This window comes from Saccopteryx leptura, chromosome 1, assembly GCF_036850995.1.
Source record: "Saccopteryx leptura isolate mSacLep1 chromosome 1, mSacLep1_pri_phased_curated, whole genome shotgun sequence".
NCBI lineage: Eukaryota > Metazoa > Chordata > Mammalia > Chiroptera > Emballonuridae > Saccopteryx > Saccopteryx leptura.
Window position 1 is genome coordinate 98,809,365 of NC_089503.1, and position 25,379 is coordinate 98,834,743.

The 25,379-nt window shown below is 41.9% G+C and overlaps 1 protein-coding gene and 1 pseudogene across 1 annotated transcript in view; both read right to left on the bottom strand.

Moving 5' to 3' along the window:
* ARCN1 (archain 1) overlaps positions 1–25,379 on the bottom strand; it is a 35,506-nt gene that overhangs the window by 5,641 nt on the left and 4,486 nt on the right. The window contains exons 2-8 of the mRNA XM_066372135.1: positions 15,135–15,398; positions 11,420–11,599; positions 11,081–11,286; positions 9,658–9,822; positions 7,041–7,206; positions 3,376–3,523; positions 2,975–3,083 (exon numbers count right to left, since the gene is read on the bottom strand). Of these exons, the coding sequence (XP_066228232.1) occupies positions 2,975–3,083; positions 3,376–3,523; positions 7,041–7,206; positions 9,658–9,822; positions 11,081–11,286; positions 11,420–11,599; positions 15,135–15,398 (1,238 nt within the window). The remainder of the gene's footprint in view (positions 1–2,974; positions 3,084–3,375; positions 3,524–7,040; positions 7,207–9,657; positions 9,823–11,080; positions 11,287–11,419; positions 11,600–15,134; positions 15,399–25,379) is intronic.
* LOC136388972 (non-histone chromosomal protein HMG-14 pseudogene) lies at positions 14,066–14,408 on the bottom strand (annotated as a pseudogene).

Sequence of the window (25,379 nt, forward strand, 5' to 3'; positions counted from 1 at the left end):
GAGTGCTCCTTTTAGACAGTCCACTTTTAGATTCTGCCACTTTTAGATAGTCCAAGAAAAAATCAGGTTCCTTAATCATTTCAAGGATCAAAGTCCTGGCACCTTGGCTAAGGACTCACTCTCTTTGTAGATACAAACAGATGTACCCAGAGGTAATCCGCAAACATGCCCGTGGGCTGCTCCAACCTGTTACTAGATCTGGAGCTAGCAGGCGACTGAGACTGACAAATGTGTGAAGTGGGATATATTTCCAAAAATCTGTACCAATGGTTTGTGTTCATGTCAAGAAGGAATTAAGGGACAGTAAGGGGAAAAAACAGGTTGATAATAGTGTGTGTGGGAGTGGACTTTAAACACCATTATGTAGTTATTTAGAATGGAGTAAATTTGGCCTTTGAGAGAACATTTTCAAAAGATTTTAGAATGATTCGAAAGTTACTGTAATTGAGGCCAGTAAATGGACTCTGGTTGGTAAGTGAAAGCCTAATTACCCCCCAAAAAATGCAAACATGAAGGGCGAAAGAGAAACACAGTGTCTGTAACCTGCAAAAGAACTATATAGTTGGAATGTACCCTGCATCCCCAAACATGGCTGAAGGGGCAGTGTCACCTACCCCTACACATTCTAAATTTATCATCTTTTAACTCGCCGGTGACATTCCATGCTCATATTAGGGTCAGGGTAAATAATGGAGACAGCAAAAACTTTATGGGCGATATAATACAACTAACTCTTCCCTATCAATTGTATGGCCCCAGTTGAATATATGCTCTTGTCTCTGTCCTATCTCAATTCCGATTCTGATCTCTAATTCAACCAGTTCTGGACGGCTAGGGTAAAATGTTGTTTAAGGCAGTGGTCCCCAATCCTCGGGCTGCAGACTGGTACCGGTCCGTGGGCCATTTGGTACCGGTCCACAGAGAAAGAATAACTAACTTACATTATTTCCGTTTTATTTACATTTAAGTCTGAATGATGTTTTATTTTTAAAACATGACCAGATTCCCTCTGTTACATCTGTCTGAGACTCACTCTTGACACTTGTCTCGGTCATATGATACATTTATCCGTCCCACCCTAAAGGCCGGTCCGTGAAAATATTTTCTGACATGAAACCGGTCCGTGGCCCAAAAAAGGTTGGGGACCACTGGTCTAAGGCACTGTTTTTTAACTGCTGGCAGACCGGCTGCCAGAAATTTCGTGTAGAACGAGTTACCCACCCTGATGTTGTATGAAGAGTATAGACCCAACGATCTTCGTCAAATCTGCTTATGCTCACAGTGATTTCTGCCTTAGCAGTCTGCAAAATAATTCTATTCCCACCAGTCCCCTAGTGTAAAAAGGTTGAAAACCACTGATCTAAGGGTCTCTTCTAGAGACCATTGAAAAAAAACTAAGACACAGGAAACCACCATAACCACAATTACAGGGTAGATGGAAAGGCCTCAAAATTGTGGCAACCTAAAAATACTCTAGTCAAATAAGTCTTGACAAAACAAACCCTGCACCTGTTATCAGTGTCCAAGACCCACAATGGTTCAGGGAAGCATATATTGCTCTGAAATAACAGCCAAGCCATGAAGAGTGAGATGGTTACCTGTCATTAAAGGCTATACTGGTAATAAAACATATTTTTGAAAACGGAAATAAAAATGACTAAAACCAGACCTCGCCATGTAAAGGCCTGAATTATCAAAAAAAAAAAAGAACAAACCTATAAGATAATTAGTACCATTTCCTCTCCAACAATAACAAAGCAATATACATAACAGTAAAGATACACTTACCAGGAGTTCATAGGGGACAGAGGGGCTAAGAGGTAGAGGAGAGGAGCTGGGGTGCACAGGTACAGTAATGACAGTGTGCACGCACTGGAAATGCTAGAAAGGAGAGGAACTTAAAGCAGAGACTATTTCCAGATGAACCTAAAAAGCAGGCCATTTAAAACACACAAGAAAAAGTTTTGGGAGTGGACATTTTTGTTAGCTTAACTGTGGTGATGGTTTCACAGGTGTATACATGTTAAAACTTGACAAACTGTAAATATAAATATGTTTAGTGTATTGTATGTCAATTAAACTTCAATAAAGCTGTTAGAAAATTTACTGAAACTTATGCAGATACCATTTTCAGCAAGAATCAACAGTTCCCTGGAAAACATACTCTCATCTTTAGCTGAAAGTGGTTAGAGCTGACCTGTGGTGCTGCAGTGGATAAAGCGTCAACCTGGAACGCTAAGGTTGCCGGTTCAAAACCCTGGGCTTGCCTGGTCAAGGCACACATAAGAGTTGATGCTTCCTGCTCCTCTCTCCCTCTCCTTCTCTCTCTCTGCCCCCTCTCTAAAATGAATAAAATCTTTTTAAAAAAAAAAGTTGACAAAGCAAAATGAAAAAGAAAAATTCAGTCTGACAGACTCACTTTCTTTAAGAGTAGCAAAAAGAAACAGAGAAAGTGAGCAGTGGCTCCTCCTCCTGGAAATCTTTATAACTACACCAACAAACTGAGGACCAACATCTGAAAACAGTTCTGGAACTCAACAGGCTGTAGATTTAGTTTGGTTTCAAAGTCAGTAAACTCCACACTCCTTTTAAACTGTATAGTGCATTTAAACTGTATCAGTGCATTTTGACAAATGTATATATGTAATCTTGTAAGCACCATCACAGTGAAATTACAGAATATTTCCATCAACCCCAAAAGTTCCCTTGTGTAGTCAAATGCCTTAAAAAAAAAAAGAAGCCTTCTTTTCTACCTCCCGATTTCTGTTCCAAGTTATTACCTTTTCAGAATGTCACATAAATGCAATCATATAGCATGTAGCCTTTTGTAATTGGCTTCTTTCACAACTGGTCTTTTTTAAGAAGCAAGTATCTTTGAATAGTTAGCTAACTGCTGCCTCCAAAACTAACTTCAAAAGACTAGTTCTATAAACCCAATACAGAAAAAATGTTTATGTGGGGAGACATCACTTACGGGAGTGGGATGGTAATAACCACATCATTCAGTTCTAAATTATCTTCTTGTAGCTCATATTCTATGTTGACATCACAGCCATTTCCACTCTCTGAGGGCCAGCAATTAACTGAGGAGAAAAGCAAAGTAGGCATACTGGAACATCAGAAAAAGTGTGAAGTTAAGATGGCAAATCAAAGCTGACGGTTGTGGAAGTTAAACATCCTAACATAAACTATTATAAGTAACAGTTTCAATATTAAAGTTACTAAAAAATAAAGCTCATGATTAAAACACACAAAATGCAGCAGGTCACCTTCTCAAAAAGAATTTCGGACGGCAATGAAGAGAAGATTGCATATGCCAGGGCTATTTGCAGCTTCAGTGCAGACTAGCTCAGCAGCACTGGCCAGAGCACTTACTTGTCAGTGGAATGAAAGACTCTTCTGTGGTTTGTAGTCTCCACTTTAGCACCCCTACATCACTGTTGACTGGAAATGATTTCTCTGGGTTCTTCAAGCCAATTAGAGATTCTGCAGTGAAAAGTTTTTTATCTACATTTGGATGGGTCTGAAATAAAAAAGGAAAGAAAACTTCTGAGACTCAGACATAAGAAAGAAAATAAATTCCTTCTAGTCTTCCATGGGCCATAATCAAAATGTCTAAAATAGAATACCTAAAAAATTCCAATTCTTATTGATTTTATATAAAGATTCCACTTCTTTAAAAACTTTTAAAATTTAGACATTTAAAAATAGTAAAAATACGATTTCAACTCTAAGTCACTTTATTTGTAATTGAACAAGTTAATAATTTTGTAATTGAAGAAGTTTGACTTTTAATCAAAAGACTTTTCCAAAAATACTTCACAGAAAGTGCCTGATGACAGGGTCAAGCTTGCCAAGTGAAAGACTAGAGTCACACATTGATCAGCGGCCCGGATCAGAGAGCAGCGCTGGCTTTACACTAAAGAGGAGGGAGATGGAAAAGCTCTGTGGAAAGTTCAGTTGCAATTTTGCCCAGTGCACTAAAGTTGTTCAAACGCAGGCCAAGTAAGATGGGTTAATTTTTTTAAAAGAAGTCATACCTGGCCTGACCAGGCAGTGGCACAGTGGATAGAGTGTCGGAGTAGCAAAGCTCACCAGCTTGAGCCCAAGGTCGCTGGCTTCAGCAAGGGGTCACTTGGTCTGTTGTAGCCACCTCCTCCCCCATCAAGGCATATATGAGAAATCAATCAATGAACAACTAAGGAGCTGCAACGAAGAACTGATGTTTCTCATCTCTCTCCCTTCCTGTCTGGCCTTATCTGTCCCTCTTGTTGACTCTCTGTGTCTCTGCCACAAAAAAAAAAAAAAAAAAAAATTAAAAATAAATAAATAAGGCCTGACCTGTGGTGGCGCAGTGGATAATGTGTCGACCTGGAAATGCTGAGGTCGCCGGTTCGAAACCCTGGGCTTGCCTGGTCAAGGCACATATGGGAGTTGATGCTTCCTGCTCCTCCCCCCGTTCTCTCTCTATCTCTCTCCTCTCTCTCTTTCTCCCTCTCTCTCTCCTTTCTAAAATGAATAAATAAATAAAAATTTTTTTTTAAATAAATAAAAGAAGTCATACCTGGAGGAAAAAAGGAAAAGAAGTAACTTTTGGATAACAATCTATATATAATTAAGAGACAGCAAAGCTGGTGTCAAATAATAAAAGCACTACTTTCTTTTTTTCTTTTTTTGTATTTTTCTGAAGCTGGAAACAGGGAGAGACAGTCAGACAGATTCCCGCATGCGCCTGACCGGGATCCACCCAGCACGCCCACCAGGGGCGCCACTCTGCCCACCAGGGGGCGATGCTCTGCCCCTCCGGGACGTCGCTCTGCCGCGACCAGAGGCACTCTAGAGCCTGAGGCAGAGGCCAAGGAGCCATCCCCAGCGCCCGGGCCATCTTTGCTCCAATGGAGCCTTGGCTGCGGGAGGGGAAGAGAGAGACAGAGAGGAAAGAAGGGGGGGGGTGGAGAAGCAAATGGGCGCTTCTCCTATGTGCCCTGGCCGGGAATCGAACCCGGGTCCCCCGCACGCCAGGCTGACGCTCTACCGCTGAGCCAACCAGCCAGGGCAAAAGCACTACTTTCAAAAGACAACTTTATGCTGACTATGGGGGAAAAAAAAGTAGACAAAATCACATTCCTTCCCGAAGAGACTTTGTTCTTGTGATAAGAGATATAAAATCAACCATCTAAATAAAATGTGACAAAACCTGGCCAGATAGCTCAGTTGGTTGAGCATCATCCTGAAGCACAGAAATTGCTGGTTTGATACCCAGTCAGGGTACATGCAGGAACAGATGTTCTTGTCTTTTTCCTGCTCTCTCCCTTCCCTTCTCAAAAATAAAAAAAATAAACATTTTTTTAAAATGTGACAAGAGCCTGACCAGGCAGGAAGCACAGTGGATAGAGTGTCGACCTGGGACGCTGAGGTCCCAGGTTTGTAACTCTGAGGTTGCCGGCTTGATTGCAGGCTTGCCAGCTTGAGCACAGGGTCGTTGGCCTGAGCGTGGGATCATAGACATGACCTCCATGGTCGCTGGCTTGAGTCCAAAGATTGCTGGCTTGAGCCCAAAGGTCTCTGGCTTGAAGCCCAAGGTTGCTTGCTTCAGCAAGGGGTCACTGGCTCAGCTGGAGACCCTGGTCGAGGCGCATACGAGAAAGCAATCAATGAACAACTAAAGTACCACAACATCGAGTTGATGCTTCTCATCTCTCTCCCTTCCTGTCTGTCCCTCTCTCACTTGCTTAAAAAAAACAAAAAGTGACAAGAACAAGTATAATAATATAAAGAACATAGACATTTATTTTGTAAGGATTTTATGCATTTTTCAAATATACCATTAGATATTGTCCTTTAGATAATAAAACAAGCACTGGTAGTTTACACAGTGACAGAAAGAGTACATTTGGCATCATAACCTGTTTCAGTAAAATACTTCCTTATTAAGTTAAAAAACTTTGTTTTTTTAAAACTATATTTCAAGTAATATCCTAAACGAATTGTTTTACTCTTTACATAAAATAGCAATAGGTAAGTATCTCTCTGCACCTTTGCTAATGAGTATAAAGGCATTTATTATTATTATTTATTATTATTTTTTTTGCATTTTTCCGAAGCTGGTAACGGGGAGGCAGTCGAACAGACTCCTGCATGCGCCCGACTGGAATCCGCCGGCATGCCCACCAGGGGGCGATGCTCTGCCCCTTTGGGGCATCGCTCTGTTCCATCCAGAGCCATTCTAGCGCCTGAGGCAGAGGCCACAGAGCCATCCTCAGTGCCCAGGCCATCTTTGCTCCAATGGAGCTTCGGCTGTGGGAGGGGAAGAGAGACAGAGAGGAAGGAGAGGGGGAGGGGTGGAGAAGCAGATGGGTACTTCTCCTGTGTGCCCTGGTCGGGAATCGAACCCGGGACTCCTGCACGCCAGGCCGACGCTCTACCGCTGAGCCAACCGGGCAGGGTTATATATTTAAATTTTTCTTTTCTTTTTTTTAAGAAAGCGAGGAAGGGAGAGAGGATTAGAAACACTGTAGCCGCTTTCACTTTACTTGTGCATTGACAGCTTCCCATACACGCCTTGACCAGTGCCAACCCAGTGACCCCTTGCTCAAGCCAGAGACCTTTAGCTCAAGCTGACCAGCTTTGGGATCCTGTGGACAACTCTCCCGCTCAAGACAGTGACTCCACACTGATGAGCCCACACTCAGAACCAGTGACCCCACCGTTCCAGGTTGACACTTTATGCACTGTGCCACCACTGCTCAGGCCATTTATTCGATTTTAAAATGACTTTTCATTCAATTCCAATATTAAAGGGCCAGTTTAATACCACTGCTATAAGTCACTCTCAACTGGCTTGAGAAGAGATTTATTGTTTCAAGGCATTCACTGTACGCAATAAATTAACTTCTATTCTAGGCACCTAGAATGGCACTAGCTATACAGCTTTTGTAATCTTCTGTGTTCTATGGTCCATAAGAGGAACTCTGGTTGGGAAGACTGAATTAGGCAGGCAGACAAAAGTCTTTAAGTTCACTTATCAAGTCTCTACACACCTGGAGCTGCACCCCTTTCTTATCTTCGTTTTCCACATGAAGACGAATTCGGCCAAATTTATCATCTGAGATCCTAAGCATAATCATGCCATGCAACTCCATATTTTGTAATCCTCCGTCTCGTCCACAAGTTAGTGTGATTTTTTCTTCAATCTTCATGTGCACACTTTAAAAAAAAGAAATACATTTATTCAGAAAGGTAGAAATCAGAACCCCCTTCCCTAGAGTTTAATGGTGAAGCCACCCACAACTTATTTTAAAGTGTTGCTGCTATACAGGGAGGGCCAAAAGTATGTTTATAGTTGCATTCGCAAAACACAGAGTTTATTAAATACAGTCTATCCATATTCTTAACTAAAACTACTTTTAGCTGAGTGAACTACAGAGGCTAAAAAGAATATTCTGGAATCCAACTCTGTTCTCTGTTCCAATTTCTGTTCCTAGAAACAAAGGCAAGAGACCCAAGACCACAAAGGAATATATCTCAAGACAACACAGGGTCCCATTTACCTTCACAAACGTTTGCTCCATGCTCAGTGAGTATTTCAGTATTTAGAAAAGAATCTCAAGCCCTCTCTAATATGTAATGATCTCTAGCAACTTTTTAAAATAGTGTCAAGCCTCTGTTTCACTCAAAGTAACACTATAAATGGCACAAGAGCTTTAGTGATTTAAAAGATGTATCCCAAAGTAACCCTATTCGTTTCATACAGAAGAGAACAAAATACTTCCTTTTTTAAAATTTTATTTATTTATTTTTTCAGAGACAGAGAGAGAGTCAGAGAGAGGGACAGAAGGGACAGACAGGCAGGAACGGAGAGAGATGAGAAGCATCAATCATTAGTTTTTGGTTGCGACACCTTAGTTGTTCAGTGATTGCTTTCTCATATGTGCCTTGACTGTGGGCCTTCAGCAGACCGAGTAACCCCTTGCTCAAGCCAGCGACCTTGGGTCCAAGCTGGTGAGCTTTGCTCAAACCAGATGAGCCTATGCTCAAACTGGAGACCTCAGGGTCTCGAACCTGGGTCTTCTGCATCACAGTCCGACGCTCTATCCACTGTGCCACTACCTGGTCAGGCTAGAACGAAATACTTCTTTTATGCACAGCTGATAGAGGTATCCTCCCAGACTCATCTTTCATTTGCCCTCAAAACCAACAGCAAGTCTGGGCTTCAAGAAAAAGAATTTGGATCATGGATATGTGAACTTGATAACCATCATTAAAAATGTTACCAACCCATGCCATAGTCCTGAGATAAGAAACAAATCAAAATATTCTATACTGGGTTCAACTATTTAAAAGGCAAAATATATTATGTAAATTTGCTGCTAAAGGTATTTATAAATTTTGTGTTAAAGATTGGTTATCCTGAAAGTTTAACTAGGAAAAAAATCATACTGCCTGAGTAGGTGGTAATGCAGTGGATAGAGCATCAGCCTGGGAAGCTGAGGACCCAGGACTGAAACCCTGAGGTCACAGGCTTGAGCACACGCTCACCAGCTTGAGTGCGGGATCATAGACATGACCCCATGGTCACTGGCTTGAGCCCAAAGGAGAAGCAACCAATTAACAACTAAGGTGCCCTATGAGTTGATACTTCTCATCTCTTTCACTTCCTGTCTATCTCTCTCTCTCTCAGAAAAAAAAAAAAAATCGTACCAAAATACAGTATAGGGGTCATCACAGCTTTAGCTCTCTAATTTAAGCCCATTTTAAGAAACAAAGCACGCCTGACCAGGTGGTGGCACAGTGGATAGAGCGTCAGACTGGGACATGGAGGACCCAGGTTCGAGACCCCGAGGTCGCCAGCTTGAGCACGGGCTCATCGGGTTTGAGTGAGGCTCACCAGCTTGAACCCAAGGTCGCTGGCTCAAGCAAGGGGTCACTTGGTTCGCTGTAGCCCCCTGGTTAAGGAACATATGAGAAATCAATCAACGAACAACTAAGGAACCGCAACGAAGAATTGATGTTTTTCATCTCTCCCCCTTCCTGTCTGTCTGTGCCTATCTGTCCCTCTGACTCTCTCTGCCATAAAACAAAACAAAACAAAACAAAAAAACCACAAAGCACACACTAGGCATGAAAACAAGTTATTTTTTTTTAAAGATTACTCTTATGGATTCTTTTTCTTATTTTTAAATTATTTTATTTATTGATTTGAGAAAGGAGGGAGAAGCAACTCATAATAGTTGCTTCTTGAAAACTACTTTTAATTTAGCTAACACACAGTTAATAAAGGGTAAGTTGTAAACTTCACTGAAAATAGCTGGCTGAGGCCCTGGCCAGATAGCTCAGTGGATATTGTATTATTCCAGAGCACCGAGGTCACAGGTTCAATCTCTGGTCAGGGCACGTATGACTTATCAGAGGCAATCAATGAGTACATGACTAAAAATGGAACTAACTAGAACAATGCTTCTCTCTCTCACCTTCTTCTTCCCCCCTCTCTCATCAATGGAAAAACAAAAAAGGACTTCATGTTAATAACCTAAAATACACTCTATCTGTGCCTTTTAAATCTCAGAAAACTAAGACATAAAAAGAATTTATAGTGCACTGAAATAAAATTTTTTAAACATTATGTGGTCTGTTCTTACGGAAAAGGTTACTCCTTACCTTTCCATGTTAACGGGTGGAACATGCACTTTGGTTGCTTCAGAGGTACGCTTGCCCATATTGGAGGACATGATAGTTTCACCTTCAGATTTCAATTTATCCACAAAGTTATCTACTTCCTTTCCTTTGGCTCCAAGTTTCAAAGCCTTGCTGGGGCCTGAAGGTCTAGTGAAATAATACAAAATAAGAAAAAATACGCACGATTTAAAAATAAAATATGCATTAATTAATAATCCCGTATCTTTGAAGCTTTCCCTGAAGCTGTTCTTTGAGAGGAAAGTGAAGACCTCAAGGAAAAAAACCCAAGTGTCCTAGCATTCAGTAGACTAAACCCTGCTCAAACGGGCAGCTGAGTCACTATTAACATGTAAGCTTCAAGTACCCAAAGACCAAAGCTATACTTTTATAAGCATACATGATCTGATAAAAACTTTGTATCTTCCATCCACATAAATACACCTATGTACAAACAAACTTTTACATATAATTTCAGGTAGTCATAAATTCTCCTTGAAATCCATTCTTGAATGCCAGATCAAAAACATATGTTCCATGAACAGTTAAATTTTCCTCCTCTCCCCAAATATAGCAACTCTCATAGGAAAATGAAGTCACGGTAAAATTTATAAAAGAACTTGCTTTTAGCCCTGGCCAGACAGCTTGATTGGTTAGAGCATCGTCCAGAAGTAGAGGTTGCCAGTTCAATCCCCAGTCAGGGCACATAGAGGAACAGATCAATGATCCTGTCTCTATCTCTCTCTCTCTCCCTTCCTTTCTCTAAAATCAGTAAAATAAACATAAAAAAAAAACCCTCTCGGCCCTGGCCAGTTGGCTCAGCGGTAGAGCATCGGCCTGGCATGCGGGGGACCCGGGTTCGATTCCCGGCCAGGGCACATAGGAGAAGCGCCCATTTGCTTCTCCACCCCGCCCCTTCCTCTCTGTCTCTCTCTTCCCCTCCCGCAGCCGAGGCTCCATTGGAGCAAAGATGGCCCGGGCGCTGGGGATGGCTCCTTGGCCTCTGCCCCAGGCGCTAGAGTGGCTCTGGTCGTGGCAGAGCGACGCCCCGGAGGGGCAGAGCATCTCCCCCTGGTGGGCAGAGCGTTGCCCCTGGTGGGCGTGCTGGGTGGATCCCGGTCGGCGCATGCGGGAGTCTGTCTGGCTGTCTCTCCCCGTTTCCAGCTTCAGAAAAATACAAAAACAAACAAACAAAAAAAAAAAACCCTCTCTTTTACACAAAAGGAAAAACATTCAGATTTCTCCTTTAACCCTATATAATATTACCAATTTCAGTTATTACATTTTACTTTATCAAGTCACTCATTATTTTTACAGCTTGCCTAAAATCAGGCATCACTCCAAAAAGACACTTAGAACCTTCATCTGCCCTTCTAGGGCTGCTGCTTATACATACGCTGGATTATACCTGGCTGGTGCAGGTGCCACTTTGGGTTTATCGGTTTCAATGATGGTCTCTGTAATCATGGCAGCAGTGCTGCCTCCAGATACTGCAGAACTTCCAAATCCCCCAAATCCTGGTGCTTTTTTGCCCTGTCTCTCTGCATCTCTTCGTGCCTGCTGCAATTCCTTTGCTTTACGCCGCATCTCAGCCTTGGCTTCACGTTCCTGAGTCTATGAAGAGACACAGATATACAGATGCAGCTTTGAGTATAGTATATTCTAGCAAATAAAAACAGAAAAATCAGATTGTGAAGCCAGGAAGAAAGACATACAAACCAATAGTCCCAGAGAAGAAACTATTTACCTCTCTGACTGCTCTGAACACCTTCTCCTCGTGAGAATCCATTTCTGTGAAGGTTCTGATCTGTGCCAGATTAACATTCTCCCGGTATCCCAGGGCAACAATTTCATCAAAAGCAAAAATCAAATCAAAACAGTGATCAGATATTTCATTCTCCTCTAAAGCTCGGCAATACTCGGGGATCTAATCATGGACAGCAATGGAAGAGAAAGATTTATCAGCAGTTATGTTTCTCAAGCCTTATCCTTTCAAATACACAAATTTCAATAACCCTGAATCCCTTTATTAGTTCCTTCTAGTCTATTTTAAGCAAGACTTTGGACATGAAGTTTGTGTGTCTTTAACATATCTTTTTTTTTTTTTTCCTGAAGCTGGAAACGGGGAGAGACAGTCAGACAGACTCCCGCATGCGCCCGACCGGGATCCACCCAGCACGCCCACCAGGGGCGACGCTCTGCCCACCAGGGGGCGATGCTCTGCCCCTCCGGGGCGTCGCTCTGCCGCGACCAGAGCCACTCCAGCGCCTGGGGCAGAGGCCAAGGAGCCATCTCCAGCGCCTGGGCCATCTTTGCTCCAATGGAGCCTTGGCTGCAGGAGGGGAAGAGAGAGACAGAGAGGAAGGAGGGGGTGGGGGTGGAGAAGCAAATGGGTGCTTCTCCTATGTGCCCTGGCTGGGAATCGAACCCAGGTCCCCCGCACGCCAGGCCGACGCTCTACCGCTGAGCCAACGGGCCAGGGCTCTTTTTTTTTTTTTTTTTTTTTTTTTTTTTTAACTTTTATTTTTTTACAGGGACAGAGAGAGTCAGATAGGGACAGACAGGAATGAAGAGAGATGAGAAGCATCAATCATCAGTTTTTTGTTGCGACACCGTAGTTGTTCATTGATTGCTTTCTCATATGTGCCATGACCGCGGGCCTTCAGCAGGCTGAGTAACCCCCCGCTCGAGCCAGTGACCTTGGGTCCATGCTAGTGAGCTTTTTTGCTCAAGCCAGATGAGGCCATGCTCAAGCTGACTATACTGGGGTCTCGAACCTGGGTCCTTCTGCATCCCAGTCCGACGCTCTATCCACTGCGCCACCGCCTGGTCAGGCAAATCTTTTTTTTTTTTTTTTTTTTGCTTCAAAAAATTCTCATAATTGAGATTTCTTTGACTGTTTTAATGTAAGTACGGACATTTAAATTTGTACACAATTCTTAACAAACATTTCAATTTGTACACAATTCTTAACCTTTGTACCAAAATCTAAAAACTCATGAAGCTATGCCTGACTTGTGATGGACTGAACATCAACCCAGAATGCTGAGGTCCCCGGTTCGAAAACCCAAGGCTGCTGGCTTGAGCAAAGAGTCATTGGCTCAGTTTGAGAGCTTGAGCGCCCTCCCCCGCCCCCTCCCCATCAAGGGACATATGAGAAGCAATCAATGAACTAAAGTGAAGCAACTACAAGTTGATGCTTCTCACTTTCTCTCCTTCTCCTCTCTCCCCCTTGTCTCTCTCTCTTTCAAATTAATATAGTCATGAAGCTATGATTCTTCTCTCAACAGTTATTCCAGTGACTTTCCAGCTTAAAATCTAGAGGCTAATTTTCCTTAATAGAGTATCAAATACTAATATCTTCAAAAGTTGATATGCTATTACATCAAAGTCCTACTAAGTCACAATATCGTATGTACTATATAATCAAATTTCTAATCTTTCACAGTACATTAACAAAGAAACAAAAACTTGGCTACCACACCAAAGATGTTACAAAGTGAACAAAATTCTGACAGGGGGAGCCAATATCAAGAAGTGATTTTCTTTAGGAAAAAAATCTACCAGAAACATGAGAATAGAATTTAAAATGTTCAAGACATATTAAATGCATGACTGACTCCAAATTGCCATTTAGTACACTTTGCATCATAGGACACAAAAACTACTCCCTCTATAGAATGCTAAACTGATACTCAAGACAATCAAAGCCTTTCATATTTGATATCCCACAAAAAATAAACAACCACCAAATAATTTCTCCTTTTAAAAAAGGCATTTACACTTTAAAAAATGGGATGAAGTAGAAGTGCCTCCTTCTTAAAAATGTCTCTAGAGCTATTAAAAACTTGCATTTACAAAATACTTAAAAAGCCTGACCGGGCGGTGGCACAGTGGATAGAGCGTCAAACTGGGATGCCGAGGACCCAGGTTCGAGACTCCGAGGTCATCAGCTTGAGCGAGGGCTCATCTGGTTTGAGCAAAAGCTCACCAGCTTGAGCCCAAGGTCACTGGCTCGAGCAAGGGGTTACTCAGGCTGCTGAAGGCCCTCGGTCAAGGCACGTACGAGAAAGCAATCAATGAACAATTAAGGTCTTGCAACGCGCAACGAAAAACTAATGATTGATGCTTCTCATCTCTCTGTTCCTGTCTGTCTGTCCCTGTCTATCCCTCTCTCTGACTCTCTCTCTGTCTCTGTAAAATAAATAAATAAATAAATAAATAAATAAATAAATAAATAAATAAAAATAAAAAACAAAATACTTAATAAAAATATCCCTCCAGGCTGTATAAAAAAGGAAACAGGGTCCCTGATAAGACACAGTATATACGTGTTTTTCAACTGCTGGTCGCAGGACCAGTGCTGGTCTGCAAATGAGTTAACCACCCTGATGTAGTATGAAGATTAGATTCCAATCACTGAGTTGGAAAATACTGTGGTATATGATATTAATTAGATTTAGCTTCTTTCTCTTTTGCTTCATCTGAAGCTGGACTCTCCTCGTTTTTAATTTCTCCATTTTCCGCAGGTAGATCTTCTTTAGGTTCCTGGTGATCCACTTCAGCCTGATTTTGCTTTGCTCCCCTTTTTCCTTTTGTTTGCACATTTCTGTCTGCAGATTTGTCCCTTCCTGTCACCTTTTTTGGCTTCATTTCCACTTTTGCTTCACTGATCTCCTCCTGAGTTCCTCCTTCGCAGCCCCCTTGGTGGAGCTGACCTTCCTCTTGGGCATCATGGCAGTGGGCCACAGAATGGGAAGAACCTTCACAAATCTGGGCTCCCTGGCTACTGCCCAATAAGTCTTACCTAAAGTACATTATCTGGCCCTGGCCGGTTTGCTCAGTGGCTAGAGTGTCAGCCCAGCATATGGACACCCTGGGTTCAATTCCTGGACAGGGCACAAGAGAAGTGACCATCTGCTTCTCCTCCATTCCCTCTCCCCCCTCTTTCTCTCTTCCCTTCCCGCAGCCACTGTCTCGGTTGGTCTGAATGTCCACCTCAGGTGCTAAAAATAGCTCAGCTGATTGGAACACTGGCCTGAGACAGGGGTTACTGGGTGGATACCAGTTGAGGTGCATGCAGGAGTCTGTCTCACTATCTCCCCTCCTCTTATGTAGAGTAAGTAAAAGTAAATAAACAAACAAATAAATAAAGTGCATTATCTAAGAATTCAGCCAAGCAAATGTCAAGAGCCACCAAGACAGATTAAAGTAACCAATTAAGAACTAGGAAAGAAAAGGGCAGTTTCATATTCTCTTCTAGGATACTACTTATAGCCTAAGAGGATACTCAGTAAGCGCTTGTTGAATGAATAAAGAGCTGTAGCAATAAGCTGCTGGGGTGGGGGTGAGGGAGCTGCAATTCTCTAAACAATAAACATCAGCTGCTTTGGGTAAAAATAGTTTCACACAGAAAATGTATAGCAAAAGACTATAACCTACTATTATAGAAGGACTCTTACCACTCTTGAGAAGAGCCTTAGGGTCTCCAGATCTTCTAAGATGTTGCTGTTTTTGGTAGTGATCAGTACCATGTACAGTTTCTCCATAGGCTGGTAGACATATCTTACACTCTCTGTTTCAACAAACGTATGCTGTTTTCCAGTGTTCATGAGCTTTGGAAAAGCTGCTAACAAGCCCTCAATCCGAGTTCGGGTCATCTCCACAAACTGTCGAGAAACAATAGCCTTTCCTGCTTTCGTGCAGACTGCTGCTGCCAACAGCACCTGCCAGGAACATACATACAAGTAAGTACTAATTATTTCTTCACATCTGTTTTCTCAACATTCTTGGAGTTTCCATAGAATGACACACTCAGTTATTTAATGGCATAACTATGTACTATTAGAATGACTTTCAAACTCTACTTCACTGTTGTTTTAATTATAGTATGTAATTCATAAAACAAAGCTAAAGCAGAGGAAAATGAAGCTATTTTTTCTACTTTTCAATGACATACCTAAAGAAAACTTTAGAAAAAATTATTTTTTCCCAAATCTATATATACATTATTAATGGGCCTCCTGTGAGTCAGAACTCAGTTGCTCTCTGCTTTGGAGGTCTCATAGTTTAAGCTTTTTCTAAGACCAGAGATTTCCACAGCCAAAACAGAGGTCTGATCACACAAATTAATGGTGTATAAGGCCCTGACCCTGGTCTTTGCTTTCATTTTTACTTAGAACATGGAACCAATCTAGTGAGTTTAAATTTATCTCCTGCTCTTTGATTAACTGTCCCACACTATCCTACCTCTAGATGTGTAAATAATCTGTAAAATGAAAAACTAAATGACTCAATGTTTCACACAGGTTTTAACACTGGGCAATGATCAAGACCAATAGCCTTTCTCAGAGTCTGGGATTTCATTAAACAAAACAAATAAAGCACCAAAGGAAGATGAGGAGAAAGCTAATGCCATTAGGAGAGGAGTAAGAAAATTAAGTACAATGTTAACAGTCTCTTCAGTGAGGGAATCCAAGAATTCATAAGTAAAATAAAAAGATAATTTATACATTTTAGAAGAAGTCTCAATTGTAGGATACAACCACTGAAATATCAACATCCTACCAGGGAGACTCCTCAGCCTTACAAAAACCTGTCTTGTACAGGTGAGGAGCTTGAAGAAAAAACAAGTTAGTTATTTCAAATAAATGTTTACAGTTTCAATACATCAATACAGTTTTACAGTAATCAAAGGAGAACACAATGTCCTTATCCAACAAGTAGACTATTTGGGAAATAATTACTATCATGCTTTTTCTAAGCAGCAAGGTAAAACAATTTACACTGGAAAAGTGTTTGATTTATATCTTGTACAAATAATTTCCCTCTACTGAACCAATTTTTATTTTTACTGATTGATTTATCTCCAATGAACATGAAGCAGATTTTCTCATGTGAAATCTCAAGAGATAAAGCTATCAATTGCTCTATTTCTCAAATAACTGCAAATTTAGAAATAAAAAAAATTTAAAGCCCTTGCCTGACCTGTGGTGGCACAGTGGATAAAGCACTGACCTGGAACGCTGAGGTTGCTGGTTCAAAACCCTGGGCTTGCCTGGTCAAGGTATATATAAAAGTTAATGTTTCCTGCTCCTTCCCCTTTCTCTCTCTCCCCTTTCTAAAAATAAATAAAATCTTAAAAAATAAAAAATAAAATGTTATTAAATCTTAAAAATAAAAAATAAAATGTTATTAAAAAAATAAAAATAGGACCTGGCCAGATGGCTCAGTGGTAGAGTGTCAGCCTGGCGTGCAGGAGTCCAGGGTTTGATCCCCGGCCAGGGCACACAGGAGAAGCGCCCACCTGCTTCTCCACCCCTCCCCCTCTCCTTCCTCTTTGTCTCTCTCTTCCCCTCCCGCAGCCAAGGCTCCATGGAGCAAAGTTGGCCCGGGCACTGAGGATGGCTATATGGCCTCTGCCTCGGGCGCTAGAATGGCTCTGGTTGCAACAGAGCCATGCCCCAGAGGGGCAAAGCATTGCCCCCTGGTGGGCATTCCGGGTGGATCCCGGTCGGGCGCATGTGAGAGTCTGTCTGACTGCCTCCCCGTTTCCAACTTCAGAAAAATACCAAAAAAATTAATTAATTAAAAAAAATAAAGCCCCCAGCGGTAGGGTGTTGGCCCAGCATGTGGAAGTCCTGGGTTCAATTCCTGGCCAGGGCACATGGAAGCACCCATCTGCTTCTCCACCCTTCCCCCTCTCCTTCCTCTCTCTCTCTCTCTTCCCCTCCTGCAACAGAGGCTCCAATGGAGCAAAGTTGGCCCCGGCGCTAAGAATGGCTCCATGGCCTCCGCCTCAAGTGCTAGAATGGCTCTGGCCGCAACAGAGCAACACCCCAGATGGGAAGAGCATCGCCCTCTCGTGGGCATGCCGGGTGGATCCTGGTCGGGCCCACATGCAGGAGTCTAGTCTGCCTGACTGCCTCCCCGCTTCTAACTTCAAAAAAATAAATAGATAGATAGATAGATAAATAAATAAATAAATAAATAAATAAATAAATAAATAAAAATAAAGCCCTAGTTAGGTAGCTCAGTTGGTTAGAGTGTATATATCAATATGCCAGGGTTGTGGGTTTGACTCTGGGTCAGCACACATGTAAGGGACAACCAATGAGGCCCTGGCCAGGTTGCAGGTTCAGTCCCCAGTCAGGGCACATACAACAATCAACCAATGGTGGCATGAATAAATGGAATAACAAATCGATGTTTCTCTCTCTCTCTCTCCCTCCCTTCCTGAAAAATCAATCAATAAAAATATTTTTTAAAATAATGAATGCACAAATAGGTGGAGAAACAGTGGATGTTTTTATCTCTAAAATCAATAACTAAAAATTTTAAAAGGCAGATTTAAGGGAGCCTGACCAGACACAAAGGACCTAGATTCGAAACCCAGAGGTCACCGGCTTGAGCGTGGGATCATAGACATGACCCCATGGTCACTGGCTTGAGCCCAAAGGTCGCTGGCTTGAGCAAGGGGTCACACGCTCTGCTTTAGCCCCCCACCCCGCCCCCGTCAAGGCACATATGAGAAAGCAGTCAATGAACAAGTAGCTGCAACGAAGAAATGATGCTTCTCATCTCTCTCCTTTACTATCTGTCTGTTCCTATGTGTCCCTTTCTGTCTCTGTCACACACACACACACACAGGAGATTTAAGGGAGCAATACAATTGTTTGTTTCTGATTCCATCAACCTACACTGAAACTTACATTAAGCTTAAAATTACTTTTTTCTTCTTTTAATTTTTATTTATGGGCCCTGGCTGGTTGGCTCAGTGGATAGAGAGTTGGCCTGCCGTATGGACATCCTGGGTTTGATTCTTAGGGTACACAAGAGAAGCGACCATCTGCTTCTCTCACCCTCCCTTCCCCCTTTTCTCTTTCTCTTCCCCTCTTGCAACCAGTGGCTTGATTGGTTCCAGTGTGGCCCCAGGTGCTGAGGACAACTCCACTGGAGTGCATCAGCCTCAGGCACTAAAAATAGCTCAGTACTCGAGCATGGGGTTGCTGGGTGGATCCTGGTCAGGAAGTCTGCCTCACTCTCTCTCCATCTCTCACAAAAAAAAAAAAAAAAAAAAGAAACTTAAGAGGCATATCAACCAATCACAATGTATAAATCTTAGCTGAAACCTGATTCAAACAACTATATTATAAAAAATATTATAAGACAACTGGGAAAGTTTGAACAGTGAAGTAAGTATCAATGATATTATGAAATTGGTAATTTTAAAGTACGATATAATATCAATTAAAAATACCTTTTAAATAAGGAATACTTATCTTTAAAAAAAAGAGTTGTGTAGCCTGACCAGTGGTGGCACACACATCATTCTGGAACACTGAGTTCCCAGGTTCCAACCTGAGCTGCCAGCTTGAGCGAAGGGTCAGCGACTTGAGCATGGGATCACTGACATGATCCCATGGTAGCTGGCTTGTACAAGGAGCTGGACCCCACTGGTCAAGGCACGTATGAGAGGCAATCAATGAACAAGTAAAGTGCCACAAGTACAAGCTGATGCTTCTCATCTCTCTACCTTCCCCTCTCTCTCTCTTTCTCTCTCTCTCTCTCTCTCAAAAAAAAGGAGTTGTGTAGCTTCAAATCTTTCTACAATCTTTCATATAAAAGGTGATCTCTCAAATACTTATGTTCAAATTCTAAATATGCCCGACCTGTGGTGACACAGTGAAGTGTCAACCTGAAATGCTGAGGTCGCCGGTTTGAAACACCAGGCTTGCCTAGTCAAGGCACAAAAGAGAAGCAACTATAAGTTGATCCTCAATCTCAAACTGTGCTATAGTTTTGTTTTTGTTTTTTTGAGAGAGGCAGGGAGAGACAGGAACATCAAGCTGTTCCGGTATGTGCCCTGACCAGGGATCAAACTAGCAAACTCTGTGCTTCAGGTTGATGATCCTAACAACCGAGCTATCCAGCCAGGGATTACTTTTTTTACTTATTGACTGATTTTTAGAAAGACAGAAAAAGGAAGGGCGAGAGAGGAGAGGGGGAAGAGAAGCATTCATTTGTTGTTCCACTTAGTTGTGCATTCACTGGTTCTTTCCCATGTGTGCCCTGACAAGGGATTGATTCTGCAACCTTGTTGTTTCAGGATGTCACTCTGACCGAGCTAGCTGACCAGGGTCAAGCTGCGCTACTTTTTGCATGTTGTAAAAAAGGGCCACTGATCTATTATCTCAAGGATCTAAACTCAAATTTCAGCCTGACCGGTGGTTGAGCAGTGGACAGAGCACCGACCTGGAATGCTGGGGTCCCATGTTCAAAACTCCGAGGTCACTGGCTTGAGAAAGTGGTTACTGGATCAGTTTGAGCCCCCCAGTCAAGGCATGTATGAGAAGCAATCAATGAACAATTAAAGTGAAGCAACTATAAATTGATGCTTCTCACTCTCCTCCCTGTCACCTCCCTTCTTCTCTCTCTCTCAAAATCAATAAAAAAAAAAAAATTTTAAAAATTAAATTCAATTCCACGTGCTGGATGTCAGTTATATAAATATCTGGTTTTGTTTGTATTGTTTTTTGAGAGAGGGAGAGAGGCAGAGAGACAGAGGAAGGGAGAGAGGGTGGAGAGAGAGATGAGAAGCATCAACTCGTAGTTGCTGCACTTCAACTGTTCACTGATTGCTTCTTATACGAGCCTTGTTGGGTAGGGCTCAAGCGGAGCCAGTGATCCCTTGCTCAAGCCAGCAACCACTGGTGTCAAGCCAGTGACCTTAGGATCATGTTGATGATCCCGCACTCAAGTCAGTGACCTTGGGGTTTGGAACCTGGGACCTCAGCATCCCAGGTCAATGCTCTATTCACTGCACCATCACCAGTCAGGCTCTCTTTTCTTTTTTAAAAATAGTTATTTATTGATGAGAGAGAGAAAAACAGAGAGAGGCAAAGAGGGAGGAAGGAAGGGAGTAAGGGGATGTGGGAGGGGGAAAGGGAGGGGAAGAGAGACATCAATTTGTTCCATTCATTTATGCAGTCATAGTTTGACTCTTGCATGTGCCCTAACTGGGGACTGAACCCACACGGCCTGGTGTGTGGATGTCCCGGGTTCAATTCCTGGTCAGGGCATAAGAAGCACACATCTGCTTCTCCACCTCTCCCCCTCCTACAGCCAATGCTCGACTGAAGCAAGCTGGCCCCCCAGCGCTGAGGATGGCTCCATGGCATCCCCCTCAGGGGCTAAAAATGAACAACATTCCAACCCACTGAGCAACCCAGCCAGGGCTATAAATTTTTTTTTTTTTTTTTTGAAGTGAGAAGCAGGGAAGCAGAGAGACAGACTTCTGCATGAGCCCAACAGGGATCCACCCAGCATGCCCACTAGGGGGCAATGCTCTGCCCATCTGGGCCGTTGCTCCATTGCAACCAGAGCCACTCTAGCACCTGAGGCAGAGACCATGGAGCCATCCTCAGCACTCAGGCCAACTTTGCTCCAATGGATCCTTGGCTGTGGGAGGGGAAGAGAGATACAGAGAGAAAGGAGAAGGGGAAGGGTAGAGAAGCAGATGGGTGCTTCTCCTGTGTGCCCTGGCCGGAAATTGAACCTGGGACTTTCACATGCCGGGTCGATGCTCTACCACTGAGCCAACTGGCCAGGGCTTATAAATATCTTTTTATTTTTATTTATTTTTTTTTTTTGTATTTTTCTGAAGCTGGAAACGGGGAGAGAGTCAGACAGAATCCCGCATGTGCCCGACCGGGATCCACCCGGCACGCCCACCAGGGGGTGACACTCTGCCCACCAGGGGGCGATGCTCTGCCCCTCCGGGGCGTCGCTCTGTTGCGACCAGAGCCACTCCAGCACCTGAGGCAGAGGCCAAGGAGCCATCCCCAGTGCCCGGGCCATCTTTGCTCCAATGGAGCCTCGCTGCAGGAGGGGAAGAGAGAGACAGAGAGGAAGGAGAGGGGGAGGGGTGGAGAAGCAGATGGGCGCTTCTCCTATGTGCCCTGGCCGGGAATCAAACCCGGGACTTCTGCACGCCAGGCCAACACTCTACCACTGAGCCAACCGGCCAGGGCCTAAATATCTTTTTAAATCAACTGTCCTAATGTCCTAATGTAAGTGGGTTTTCATGACTTGAGGGAAAAATATCTCCCAAAGTATCAATATCATATATGGATTCCAAAAAAATGCTTAATAGCAAAAAACTAAAATTACATAAATACAAGAAACAACCAATGAATGTATACATAAGTGGAAAAACAAATTAATGTCTCTCTCTCTCTCTCTCTCTCTACTTTCCTCTTTAAAATTAATAAATAAAATTTTTAAAAATAAAATAGAAACAATGTTGTATGTTCAGTGTAGATCTTCAGCAGCTGGAATTTAAAACACCTCTCCATACCATAGATAGAATTTAGGTAAAAATTATTATCAAAGGCAACATAAAAGGGAAAAAGGAACAAAAGGCAACTTGTTCCAGAAAGGGGTACGCTATGGAAAGGGGCAACTTATTCATTTTGTTTTATTGGGAATCCCATTTTAAGATTATTATAAGAAATAAAAACTTATTAATTGAACACCTACAACAAATTAATGTTTCTTTCTCTCTCCCTTCCTCTAAAATCAATCAATACAAAAATAAAATAAAATAAAATATAGTATGTAGCATAAAAATATATAGTAAATACTAAGAGGTAAATTAATTTTTCCTCTTAGTAATCTGATCTGATTTTCTTTGGGAAATACTAAGTATGATACTCATAAAGTTGTTTTATTTATTGTTTACATTTCTAGAGAAGAACATTTACACTTATAAGGAACTTTCAAGAGCCTTCAATTGTTTTATAGATGTAAAATCTACAGCCTGGCAGTCCTGGCTGGTTGGCTCAGTGGTAGAGCATCAGCCTGGCTTTTGGATATCCCAGTTTCAATTCCTGGTCAGGGCACAAGAAGCACACATCTGCCTCTCCACCCCTCCCCCTCCTACAGCCAATACTCGACTGAAGCAAGTTGGCCCCCCAGCACTGAGAATGGCTCCATGGCATCCCCCTCAGGGGCTAAAAATGGCTCCAGTTGCCATAGAGCAAGGGCCCCAGATGGGCAGAGCATTGCCCCCTAGTGGGCTTGCCAGGTGGATCCTGGTTGGGGCACATGCCTGCCTGTCTTGCCTCCCCTCCTCTCACTAAAAAATAAAAAAATTAAAATAAAAAAAAACAACAACTAGGGCCTGGAAGTTAAATGATCTGTCCAGGACTGTTTTGTTTTTTTTAATCCTCCATTAAGTTGAGTTGTGTCAAACAAGTTTTCCCTTAATAGTATGTATAGTGGTTTGTGTGTAATGTCTTTGGTTCTTGAATTAAATAACAACTCTCTCCTAGCCAGATTTAACTATAGTACTTGGATTAGAAAGTTCCTTGAGTAAAGAAACCTGGAGAATTAGGCTTCTGTTTTGCCTCTGTCACTAATAGTGTGACCTTGAATAAGTCATTTGTTTCTTGAAATGTCTCTAAATTAGAAATTAGCTTATATGAAATCTAAAATGCCTTTGCATCTTTAACCCTTTAAGTAGTAATGTTTTTCATGCTCACTGACCCCCATGGAGGTTTTTTTCAAAAAATGAAACTAGTTGCAGTTCCAGTTTTATTAACTTAATATCATGTTTGTTTGATAACCAATTTATGGTAACAAGAAGAACATACATTTGCCTTTTTTTTAAATGTTGCCTTACACTTTTTTTTTTTACAAAGACAGAGAGAGTCAGAGAGAGGGATAGATAGGGACAGACAGGAACAAAGAGAAATGAGAAGCATCAATCATCAGCTTTTCATTGCGACACCTTAGTTGTTCATTGACTGCTTTCTCATATATGTGCCTGGACCATGGGCCTTCAGCAGACCGAGTGACCCCTTGCTCAAGCCAGCGACCTTGGGTTCAAGCTGGTGAGCTTTGCTCAAACCAGATGAGCCCACCACAAGCTGGCGATCTCGGGGTCTCAAACCTAGGTCTTCTGCATCCCAGTCCGACGCACTATCCATTGTGCTACTGCCTGGTCAGGCGCCTTACACATTTTTAAAATAAAATGTTTTTTACTCTGGATGGTCAGGAGGCACGAGAACTTATCAATACATGAACATTCATACTACTCAAAGGGTTATAGAACTAACATTCTGTAAGTCTAAATATTTGAAAACTTTAGAGCTAAAGAAAAGGTATAATACTTCTACTTCACACCCACTGCTCCAGTAGCCACTACTTTGGAACCACATTTTACATTAATGTTAAGCTGTTAGAAGGCAAATTGTCAAACCAACACAAATCATGTGTGTATAGGGCACGTATGTCAGATAAAGAGTTGTTTATCACCTCCATCATCTCTTCATCCCTAGCAGTGACAGAAGTCCAAGAATAACAGGTAGTAATTCAGCATAAATATATGCACAATTCCCTAAAGAAAAAAGTCAAGGACATCCCCAACCCCCAAATACTTCAGTATTCCTCACTTCCAGAATTAAGTACGTAGTCACTTTTTCCTTCATAATTCACAATCATTTTAAGGAAAGTTTCTACAACTATCCTTATGTTGTATGTATGAAGTTACAGATAAAACCAGAGGGAAGATTAAAATAAAATCCAGAACATATACAAAACCTAAAACTTGCAAAATTACTTTGATGAGTTTTAAGCTCATCAAAAGTTAAAAGCTTATAGAGAATAAAAATAAAAGGACATCTATCTCGCCTAACCAGGAGGTGGCGCAGTGGACAGAGCATTGGACTAGGATGCGGAGGACCCAGATTCAAAACCCCCTATTGCTGGCTTGAGCCCAAGGTTGCTGGCTTGAGCAAGGGGTCTGCTGTAGTGCCCTCCTCCCATCAAGGCACATATAAGAAAGCAATCAATGAATAACTAAGGTGCTGCAACAAAGAATTGATGCTTCTGATCTCTCTCCCTTTCTGTCTGTCTGCCTCTGACTCTGTCAAAATAAATAAATAAATAAATAAATAAATAAATAAATAAATAAATAAATAAAATAAAAAGGACATCTATCTCAGCTTCTCCAGTGAACTTTCTTGTTGAAGAATAAATAAATGGCAAACCAGTGGAAACTCAAGGAAATCATTTTCATTTTTTGTTGCCCTCTCAAACAACCAAAAAGATTTATCAATACAATAGTTGTGCAGCTGCTGTATTGTATATGAAAAAGAGGGGGAAAAACAGTAATAATCCCCTAATTGGGAAGTTATCATGGTGTAGAACTTCGGTTTCTCCCTCATCATGTGTAGATCAGCCATACAAACCCAAATCTAGCTTTCTAACAACTAATAACTTTGGGGAACTGAACTTAATGTGATCATTTATATTTAATGTGGACACTATAATAAGTTTACTCATTGCTTATACTTAATAAGACAACAGGAGTTCTCTGTAGAAAAGCAAAGATTTTACAGATTGGTGTTACCATAAAACTTAATATCAATTTTATTAAGAAAAAGAACTGACTATAATGATACTTAACAAATGTCAAGAAAATAACATGTTCTACTAATTTGCAGAAAATTAGAAAAAAATCAAAAAGATGCCCTTTTTGTACTTCATTTTATAAAAAGATCATCATAACCTATTTGTTTTTTGCATTTGTTCATTTATTTCTCTAGTAGGACTTTGCACCATAGGACATTTTGTACTAACTTCAGTGACTAAAGCCAAAGGAAATCTATTTTTCATAAAGCAATTGATACCTACAACATACT